Below are 10885 nucleotides of genomic sequence, written 5' to 3'. Positions count from 1 at the left end.
ACCAGATTAGTCGCCATTGTTCTACTGATGATTTTGCGGGGCGCCCGCTGTAGGGTAAGGAGTGGGTCGCGTTACGCTGGTAGATCGACGTGCTTTGGGTCGTTCGCACTCTTCCTGGCGCGGTAATGCGACCATCGCAGCGTGCACTTGTGTAGAGACCATCGCCTCTGCCTGGCTGCTGAGGAGCTCGTTGAACAGGGAGCGCATTTGGCTCATTATTTGTTGAGTGTATGTTTTTAGCGCCTCCTCAACTTGAGCAGCAACCTGTTGAGCTATCTTGGCCTCTAGACTGGTTTGCATTTCTTTCATTTCGTCCCTTAGTTCTCTAAAATCTGCTTCAAGGTGTTGTAGGGCTGTTGTGTGGTATCATGCCTTTTTCACTGCCGGTTGCAATGACGCTGGTTCTACTTCCTGTACTAAGGGTTGCACTATATCATCCAATGGTGTAGCTTCAGGTGCGTGTGCCTCTGCTTGCATGTCCATGTCTTCGGTAGGCTCTAGTGATCGTGACGATAGTATTGACTTTTGATTAGGTCTGCGGGTTTGAAGTAGAGCGTTCTTATAATCTTTGGCTACTTTTTGAGCTCGTGTTTGAACTTGATATGCATAGGTCGCGGGGGGGAAAGGGGAGGTACCGGGTGACTGACTCACGTTTCGCTGGTTGGCGGGTTGCTCGTCTTGTTGACCTCGGGAATGGTTGTGATCCGGAGACTGGCTGCCACCTTTGGGCCGGTTGCAGTCCCCGGACTGGCCGCCGCTCCCGGAACGGCCGCTGCTGCCGGACTGGCTTTGGCCCCCGAAGTGGTCCCGGCCCCAGGAATGGCCGCGTCCCCTAGATCGGCTGCGGCCCCTGGATCGGCTCCTGCCTCTGGAGTGGCTGCGGCCCCTGGACGGCTGACGGCTTCTGGAGCTACTTCAGTCTCTCGATGTGTTGTCGGAGTTGCGTTTTGGGCTTGGGCTTCGGCTTGCGATGGTGACTGTTTTCATTTGCTTGTTGTCCTTTCGTTGTTTCAAACGCTTCAGGTAGGCCGCTTCTCTGACCGCTTTATCAGCGGCTCGTCGCACTTCACAAGTCGGGTCATCGGCCTTGTGGTCCTTGCCACAATTAGGACAGCCTGGTTTGCAGTCATGCTCCCCTACAGGATCTCCGACAGACTTTCCACATGTTCTGCACCTTTGTTTTCCATTGTCGCGACAAACGTCTGATCGGTGTCCTATAGCAAAGCATGTTGAGCAAAATTGCGCCTTGGGTCGGTGAGGGACGCAGCGGTATATACCTCCGCCGAAGATGACCTGGCGAGGTACATGCGAGCCCTTGAAAGTTATGATTGCAGCTAGTGGCTGTTTTACCCATCATACGAGCCGCAATAATTTCATAATTTGGGGCTCTGAGCTCACGCATCAATTCTTCGGTGGGAGTGTTCAATTCCACGTTGTGGATCACACCTCTACACGAGTTGTGGGGCGAAGCGATATAGATGTGGACAGGGTAAGTTTTGCCATTAAGAGTGGTTTCGTTAATGCGCTGGAGCTTTTGTGTCGCCGAGGAGTCATCCCTGGTTATTAGGGCCAAGTTCTTTTCTTTTTTGATGTCTACTGTAGCGGCGCGAGCCTCTGCAGCAGTCAGGGCTGCTGAGACGCTTAGCGTGTCGTGGAGCGTTCGTGGGCTCCACTGAGGTAGGAAAAGGCCAGTTGGCGGACGCAAAATGAGCGTTGCAACGTGCTGCGTACCTTGGGAATGTTTTGATACTCGGGTGGTCCATCCATCAGCGTCGGTGACGAATTTCGGGGCCATTGCTGCTGCAGGAGTACGGGCCTTTGGCGTACTTGACGGTAGGTCTACTCTCCCACCCGTTAGGGCTAGCTGGGCGCCCTGCCAGGTCCATGACAAAAGCACAGAAACTCACAGTACGTTGGTCCGATCACAGCAGAAGTTGGCCAGAATGTTCGGATGATGTTCTAGAGGAGCCGAGCCGTGTCTGAAGACTGGTCCTTGTCGAATAAGTTGGCATTCGGGTCTTTCCTGGGGAGCGATACGAAGGCACGTATGCTCGGACCGCTTCAGGGAGCTGGCTGGCTTTGGAAAGAGCCAATGGCATGCGTGCGAGCGGTTAGCGCCCCATGTCGCAGAAAATCTGGCGTTCGCGTCCTGTGAGCTGAAATTGCCCCATTTATTTACGCATATGTAAATTCCATGCCTCGCAACATGACATGTGGTAAATGCACGTTGCATTGCCACACGATTCTATCTGTGAAGTTGCTCATACCTTGTCTTGCATAATTGGCAAATTTATTCCTCTAAATTTTAAGAATGACAGCCCACAAACAATTATCAGGAAACAAACCACCAACAGCACATGCCTTTAACGTTAAATCTTCCTATAATGAAATATCAAAACTGCGAAACAATACTACACCCCTCAAGATGACTCAATTTTTTTGCTGCATCTGTGCACTGTCTCCGGGATCGGCCCAAGGAAGAGGTCGCGTTTCCACCAGAAAACGCGCCTTTGTGCATTGCGCTCGCCGCTATAGCGTTTTCCATTAAGCATTATGGTTACATAAGCTGCAGTTGCCAGCAAGCGTGAGAAGCAGTGTCGGAATGCTGTCGCGTTTCACTCAAATTGAAATCTTAAGCGCACTCCAATACTTTTTTTCTTCAGTGGTTAGAACACCGGCGGCTGAAGCGCTTGGCGACGGCGATTCGAATAATTGCCACATAAGTCTCACGTTATTTCTTATTTCCTTAAGTGAGGCGAGACACGAACCTGCCTACCTACCTATCACAATGTACCGAGAACGAAGCAAGAATTTCGCAATAACGTAATCATCGTAGTAAAAAGAAATGGAAGTACGCTGCGAGAGACTACTTCGTCAAACACTACCGCTGCAGAAAGCCAGAAGGGGGCGGGGCCGGGCGCGTCTTGTACGTCAAACATAGTTGCAGTCGCGGCAGCTGGAGATGTCGCTTACTCAAAAAAGAAAGAAAGAACATGTCCACTCTGCAAAACCAGACGAGTGCAGTGCCACGAGCATGAAACAATGAAAGCACTTGTTAATTTATGTACTTCGTTGCCATTTTGCTTAGATCTGGGTTGGGCGGCCCGCGTACCACATATTGGAAGTCACGTGATCTGCCGAGTTTCGGAGGCAACGGAAACTGGAATGGTAGAGGCAGACGCAACGCCGCGGAGGTGCTCACTTTCGCACCTGCATGAGCGCTCGGTGCTGCAACCTTCCCTCATCACGTCACAATGATCGCCAGCGTTGTGACCATGCGGCTACTAGCGGGCCTCCGCTGAATGACCGCAAGCACTCGCAAAGGCGCTGAGACCTTCCTTTCGCTCATGACCGGACAAGAAGGACGTGGGACGCATGGTGGCATGCGTGGGACGTACAGAACGCGGCTGCGTCAGCATATATGCATTGTTATTTCCCATACCCATGAGAAAAGAACAGTTTCTTGAAGGAAATTCACAGACTATAAGAGGAGCAAGGTGGAAAGCTGGGCTAGTTGCTGCTCCCGTTTATATATGAGAGTGCGAAAAACGAAACAGAGTGAAAACCACAGGACGAGCGCTGATTTCCACGTGAAACTTTATTGCCATGCCCGTGCAAATTCCATCGCCATCCAAGTCCATACATGCATATCAGTCCGTAAGCAAAAAGGAGATCTGTGAAAAAGACAAGCATATCAACGTGTTTTTACGCACTCATGTTCTCTACAATGCAAGGTAATCGATTACTCTGTGGCGCATGATTCCAGCAGCTCCTCCATCGGAGCTGCTTCAACAATTCCCCGTTGCTTCATCTGCTCCGTGTGATTATGCAATATGGTGGTTAATGCGCTTAATGCTTCCATCCGATTAGAATCCCAGCGCTTCTGGAAGGCGGACGTTCCCTACAATTCTTGCGGTGTGAATATCATGGCACGATGTACTGAGCTTTCTCCGGACTTGAGGTGCAGGAGGCACATCGCTCATCCTGTTGCTAATATTACTCCGGTATATTTCTGCCCTCACGTTTCTATTATCCTACAGAACTTTTATCTCGATTTCTTTGTTGCCGTATGTGTAAATCTCCGCGGATATTTTATAATTTTTTTTTTATTTTCACCGTCACCGTTTCTCTAATTACCTTCTTTTTGATGGCACCGTACGTTCTCTATTTCTTCCTCTATACCAGGTTCATGCTCTTGAGCTATAGATATTTGTGCCCTTTAGACACCACTGTATTTTCATCCCTGTTCCTGAGTCTATCTACAAAACGCATTTTTCTCTGTGCTTCTATGACTCCAAAAGATGGCCAACGCCTGTCATTTTAGAATGCCTCAATTTGCTCTCTCCTTCGCTGAAAAAAGCACCTTTACTCCTCCTATACGCGTCCCTCCCCCCAACCCCCATTCGGGGTTTCGCTTCTGCAGCGCCTTCATTAAAAATTTGAATGAGTAATCAATAACGTGCACTCCACGCAGTAAGTTTCAGCGCCTCCCCAATTGCACGTATCGTCCAGAGCTCTGCTGGTTATAGGCTCACTGGGTACACTTGCTACAGTGAGGTGACAGAAAACTCACTCTGCCACTTCCGGCATTTCTTTCGCTGTATTCCGCTGCTACACACATAAAACGCTACACACATAAAACCTAACATAAAACCTAAAACTGTCATCCACCCGAATGTAGAACGAAACTACAAAGGGTGGCTGGAACCGATTGCAGCTAACAGTACGCTAATAGATCGAACTGCGATGTGCTAGCATTCTGGAGCACTCAGATGGGATAGCGACCACCCAAGAAAGCCGTTGATCCCGGATTCGAATCTCGGAACAGAATGAATTTTTCATCAACTGCGACATTTTCCTTCTGAGACCCTTAGGGTTCTCGTTGTACCTATGTGCTACACTCGGGTGGATGACAAGTTTCCTTTCCATGACGGTTCTTCAAATTTGTGGGATTCCATACAACTGATCTGTGACCTCAGATGGTTAATATGAATCCGGGCTGCTGTGAATGTCACATCTGCTTCACTGAAAGTGCCAGCGTCATGGTGTGCTTTAATTTACTCAGACCGACACACCAACGAACTAGATCACTACCTTCCCGTTAAATGTACGAATTGTGTACGTGAACATTACGATTTAATAAACGAAAGAACGAGATTTACAAACAGTTCCAAATACTAAAAAGATAGGAGGCTGAACTTGCCTATCATCCAAAGTTAACTAGTTGTATGAATAAGCCCTCCCAGAATTTATGTTATCATTTAGTTGCCTAATGCTTCTTTTAATATTTCCACTTCACTCCTTTTGGTATTTCGCCCGTATGTGCAGTTCAATCATTCTGGTGCCGTCTATCCGCTGCGTTGGTACGACCCATCCCTTGAGGCAAGCAAAAGAACAAGCGAATAGTGACCAAAATCCTGTCATAAAGGATTTTTTTCTGCAAGCACTAATGACAAGTCCTTCTTAACATGGCAAGAGTAATTACACATAGCACGGTGCCACCCTCACTTTCTTGGTAATAAAAGGAAAGAATCGAGAAACGTTTTTTCAGCCTTTCGAATGTGGGAATTAAGGTGGATGAGCAGCGAAGCTGTTTACAACCACTACTAGAATTACTGAGTCTGGTGTGCAATGCTTTATGACTTTGGAGTGATGTTGGTAGTGGCATGTTAGATTAATAGTACGAATGACAGAAATCGTAATTTTGACAGCACGGTGCCGCCCGTGGCGGTGCTGCAAGAACACTGCAATGAGTTGCTAGGCTGATTATTCAACGGCCTCAGTCGTAACACCCCACGTCGAAAGCTGGCGTGGCCGCGGAAGCTTGCGAAGCAGTAATGTAAGCAGCCGTAGGCTAATTATGGATCCATGCAGTTATACAAAGAAAAGTAAACGATTCAGACACGGGCACAGTCATTTCTTGTTTTGGATCAAACAAACAAAACAAGTGCAAAAAAAAAGGAAGGACATGCAACGAAACGAAAACCCATAAACAAAGGTGCAGACCACCGCAGGAGGGAAACAGCCATGGCCCCCGCCGGCTCGGGCGCGCGCCATTCCCCGTATGCCGACGTCACAGCCATCGGCACCCAGAAGCGAAAAGGCTTAGTTGCTGGCCAAGCTGCTAAGTCTCGCCCACGACAGGAGCTCCACCCTACCAGTGAGGCAGCGCGTATCCGAGACAAGACCCATGGTCTCCCTCTGACGGCAGCCCGCACACATACATGCTTGCGATAAGGATACATGAAACCGTTACACAAAAAGAATTGGTTCAACATTTGAGACTTAAGCCGCTTGCAAAACGGTAAGATGAAATTGTTATTTACTCGGCGCAGCAAGAATGTACACTGATATGCTGTGTATACGCTTGATGCACGGTGTGCCGAGTAAAAACAAGGGTACATCGGCATTGACACTTACGTGACTACACATCCATAAACACATACGTACGTAGAAACAACAAGAAAGCGTGACAGCTACGCTGTATCCAGTTGTTGCCATCATTATAACTTTCGTTAAAGTCTAATCAATTTAGATTGCAAAGAAAGAGCTCTTTTACAGTAGTATTAAACTTTGCTGACTGCCTAATGTTTTCAGGAAGCGAGTTCCATATTTTGACACCTATATAATGTATGGGTCGCTGGCCGCACTGGTTGCGACATATCGGCACGAGAAATTTCTCGAAGAAGTCTGAGCGACTGTTAAATGTCGATTCCTTGAAGATAGTGGCAAGAAATGGCGTGTTGCATCTCGTTATCGAGCATACTAATGAGGCAACGCGGTAATCTCGCAGGTGCGATAATGACATGATGCTGTTCGCAAAAAAAGATTACTTGACGGTGTAGTAAAGCTAGCCTAGTTGATCATCCGTAAAGCTTTCTTCTGAAGCCGTACTACAGGCTCCAAGTATGTTTTGTATGTAAATCCCCAGGCTTCAATACAGTAGGCTAAGTGAAAATGAACGAGACAAAAATGCCAGGTTCTCAACGTTTGGAAACTGAAATTACTCCGCACATTTGTAGATACTAAGCATGCGGAAGAGACCTTACCACACAGCCTATAGATATGAAGCTTCCAGTTCACAGCGGAATCAAGGGTTACCCCTAAGCAGAGCACTGAGTCGACCTTTTCTATTTCATCACTGCCAATCGTAGTGCGGCATGGCTCCTCAAAAGGCTTTTTTCTTAAACTTGCCTTGCTGTGCATGCATTCATAAAACTCAAGACACCTATTAAGATTAACAAACACCCTTGCAAACCACCTCTGTAAGCAATAATTGTACAAAGCCTTGGCAGCTTGGAAGCGAAATTTATTTTGGGAATATTTCAGAGACGGTTCCGGTCGAAGTTGCAACAACGCAACGAGGGCGCTTATTAATTTCTCGACCTTCAACGGGTCGCCAAGGCGAAACCAAAGTGTGGATTTCCTCTAGATCCGACCGGCGTCCTTCACCGATCACTGGGGTCACTTGCGTCTGCCACTTTTCGCGGCCTTGGCAGCACTCGTCCGCTTGGCCCGCCGTGATCTCGAGGAAGATCTGCTTGCCGCCATCTTGGACTTGGCACGCCTGCCTCCACGGCTCGACGACGAGCGGTTGCTACGGGCGTGGCGGCGCCGTCTCCCGCCAGTCTTGGTTGCCGTGCTCGCTGCAGACGAGGTGCTCAGGGAGCGGTGGCGTCGGCTGCGGCGTCCCCGCTTTCTCCCGTGGGTGCTCTCCGAGCTGGTGCGGGACGTCCCTCGGTGACTGCCTCTGTGCTTGCGGCCACCTCGGCCGCGGCGGGACGAGTGTCGAGATCCGCCACGGCTCCTTCCCCTCCTGGCATGGTGGTGGCTGCTGCTGGCGTGGGAGTGACTACGCGAGCGGTGCCGTCGCTTGGTAGCCCTGGCAGCGACCGAGGAGGCATCTGTGGGAGAGGAGCTCCGTGGTTTCGTCTTGCGGCTCACTTTCGGTGCCTTTTGTGAAAGTCCCTTGCTGGTGGACGGGACGTTCACGTCGGCGTCACGTGCCACTTCATCGGAGGCCTTCCTCACCTTGGCCGAAGCCGTGGTCGCGTTGGCTTTCGGCGTTCCTGGTTTCACAGACCGGGACCCCGTCGTTGGTTTGGACGGGTCCTTGGCAGTCCTTCCTCGCGGCCGCTTGACGACGGGTGCCTCTTCGGATGGACTGCCCCCGTCGTCGGCAGCAGCCGGCTTCCGCTTCGCCCGGGTCTTCCTGGGCGGGGCCGCTTCCTTCTCGGCTTGACCCTCCTCGAGCGTCATGGCGGCGGGGCTCAGCGTCCTCCTCGCTCGGCGTCAGTTCTCCGCGGCCACTGGCTCGACCCGGCGTCGTCCTCGGCCGTCGAGCTCACCGGGAATCGGGTGGAAGGCCGGGCCTCACGGCGAGCAGCGCCCGCAGTTTCGAGAACGGCCGCCTGCCGTGGTCTCAGCCGGGGCTGCTCTGGCCACTCGAGCTGCCTTCGCGAGCCCCGTGCAACGGCGCGCGGAGGGGCGGGCTTTTTTTCTCCTTCGTCGTGCCAATCATCTCGCGAGCGGCGCCAGCTTTTGCAGCCTCACACTGCTTTGGATTGTTAGCAATGCTAATTCGAACGCCGTAAACAATACGTAGTGCCTATTAAAATTGTGTATTGATGCACAATGATTATTATTGCCGGATGCTGATGGAACAAATCACAAGTTAGAATTGTACTCGTGGATTTCATAAAAGCGCGTGTTCCTGAAAGAAGCTGTGCAGTGCTGCTTTAACAAAAAATGGTGTTTTTAACTCTTAATTTAGCGCTAGAAAATGTTCGTTTTTTTCTAGGTCTCGGGAAAAGATTATTTACCAGTATAAATAATAATTTAGCACACATTGCAGCATAGCATATTTTGCGTAGACATGTGCTCTTTCCAGAAACATACGTTGTCAAAGAAAATAATAATACCTCAAACATAAAAGCTCTACAACGCGCCATTTCTGCATCCAGTTGATAAAAACAACAATAAGAAACATGATAGCTACAAAAACAATAATACAAAGTAAATTCAGAATACACATTGCAATGATAAACAACCGATCAATAGGGTCTAAAAAAATAAATGGTCGGTACACTGGCGTTCTATGGACACAAAGAAAAGAAGAAGAAAACTAAGACCATTTTATCGCTCATGCCATGCGGTGAAGCGGTTCATGGATTTCGTGAAGGATAGTTTCAATCTGCTCCTTTCCCACAAAACGTCTGGCAAAACATCTGGCTTTTGAGCTTTGCAGTCCTTGTAACACATTTTGCACTTCCAACGTTTCGGCATCTCTTGAGGATGGTCTGATGAGAAGCACGGAAAGTGCGTCACAGTTCGTCTGGAGTCATGCACCGCTTTCTAGAACCGATCGCTCTCAGCGTGGTTGGGCAACTACAAAATTATGCAGCCAGACATATTTGTGTGCATTTTTGGAGATTTTCTTTAGTGGCCCTGCAAAGAATAAGAGTGGAAAGAAATCCCGCGCCGTTTTAAACGGTCGTGCGCTGCTCCGTGGTGCTGGGCCGGGATCTTCCACGCGCGACCTTCTTGGCCGGAACAGATGTTTCTTTGCTGCCGATGGTAGCACATCATGACTAAGCAAGGTATGCACCCTGAAGATAATCAGCAGCGCTCTCAGGTCGCGCAATAAGATCGGCTGGTAGCGCGAACAAGGAAGCCGACTGCTCAACAGCGGCGGATGCCCCATGCTGACTCAAAACGTTGTCGCCGTTTCAGAACGGCTCAGCACTCTCGGACAGACAAAGCCGGCAATTTAATTTCTTTCTCGACAACTGGGAGTCATCTGAGTACAAAGTTTTGCTGCTAGTGCGCCGTAATCGTGAGCGGCGCATTTTTTTTCTCCAGTGAGGCAGAAGGTGACAGCCACGCCCCTTTTTGCTAGAATATAGGCACATTAGTTCGCAATAAGATCCGTTAAAAATCGGGAAAATTTATACTGATTACGAAAGTAAAGTACGTGGACTAGCTGTTGGATGGCGTCAAGTTGGTAAGAAACGGCTACAACGTGTCGAAACCGGCCATCTAAGACATCATCATCATCATCATTCATCATTTATTATTCCCTTAAGGGCCCCAATTGGGGTATTACATAAGGGGGAGGCAAAACAATAATACAAACATCGAATGAATAGTCATGTACAAAGCAAAAAAAACAAAGGCAACAACTGAAAAGACACTAGAAGTACAGGTTTTTGCATGATTAGCTGCAAATATGGGTGGTTAGTAACTCTCGAAATTTCGAAGGGTTTCGCTCTACAACAATGGATTCCGGGAGCGAGTTCCATTGTTCTATTGCAGAGGGAAGGAAGGATTTGTTAAAAGCATTTGTAGAACCATGAAGGCGTTGGATACATAAAGAATTGAATAGACGATGTGATGAGCGAATGGGTGGAAATAAAAGTGAGGAACGAAGGTCAGGAAAGTTATAGTACAATTTATGGAATAGGCAGAGTTGCGAAATTATGCGTCTTAATGCTAAAAGGGGTAGACCAATGGATAACTTTAAGTTAGTAACGCTGATAGTGTTGTCATAATTCGATAAGATAAAGCGGGAGGCACGATTTTGAGTAGCTTCTAAAGTGTCAGTCAAGTACTTTGATGTGGATTCCAAATTGCAGACGCGTATTCTAACTTGGTACGGATGAAAATTTCATATGCTAGTTTACGAATCGACGGAGGAGACAAGGATAGGGATCTTTTAATATAGTTAAGGGATCTTGAAGCATCGGCGGTTATTTGTTGGATGTGGTTCGACCAATTTAGTTTGTTAGTGATGATAACGCCAAGGTAGCGGTAACTGTCGACCTCGGATAAATTCACAGAGCCCAAGGAGTATAGAAATTTGGATGTAGAGCGTTTACGTGATACA

General features: G+C 48.7%; 1 protein-coding gene across 1 annotated transcript; it reads right to left on the bottom strand.

The window, feature by feature from the left end:
* Positions 1-7288: 7288 nt before the first annotated feature.
* Positions 7289-8508, bottom strand: LOC139052011 (uncharacterized). Its single transcript, XM_070529082.1, has 2 exons — positions 8032-8508; positions 7289-7904 (listed from the first exon to the last, which is right to left on the bottom strand). Exons 1-2 carry the CDS (start codon positions 8257-8259, stop codon positions 7662-7664), a joined length of 471 nt encoding a protein of 156 aa, XP_070385183.1. The 5' UTR covers positions 8260-8508; the 3' UTR covers positions 7289-7661.
* Between the last annotated feature and the right edge of the window lie 2377 nt (positions 8509-10885).

Source organism: Dermacentor albipictus, unplaced genomic scaffold (genome assembly GCF_038994185.2).
Source record: "Dermacentor albipictus isolate Rhodes 1998 colony unplaced genomic scaffold, USDA_Dalb.pri_finalv2 scaffold_17, whole genome shotgun sequence".
NCBI classification, from domain to species: Eukaryota; Metazoa; Arthropoda; class Arachnida; order Ixodida; family Ixodidae; genus Dermacentor; species Dermacentor albipictus.
This window is presented reverse-complemented; position numbering and strand designations above follow the sequence as displayed.

What these genes read in the sequence shown, in the direction of transcription:
- LOC139052011 (XM_070529082.1), bottom strand. Translation starts at nt 8,259, where the DNA reads ATGACGCTCGAGGAGGGTCAAGCCGAGAAGGAAGCGGCCCCGCCCAGG. An exon ending in CGACCACGGCTTCGGCCAAG is followed by an intron (nt 7,905 to 8,031) that starts GTGAGGAAGGCC and finishes CCTCTCCCACAG; the next exon opens with ATGCCTCCTCGGTCGCTGCC.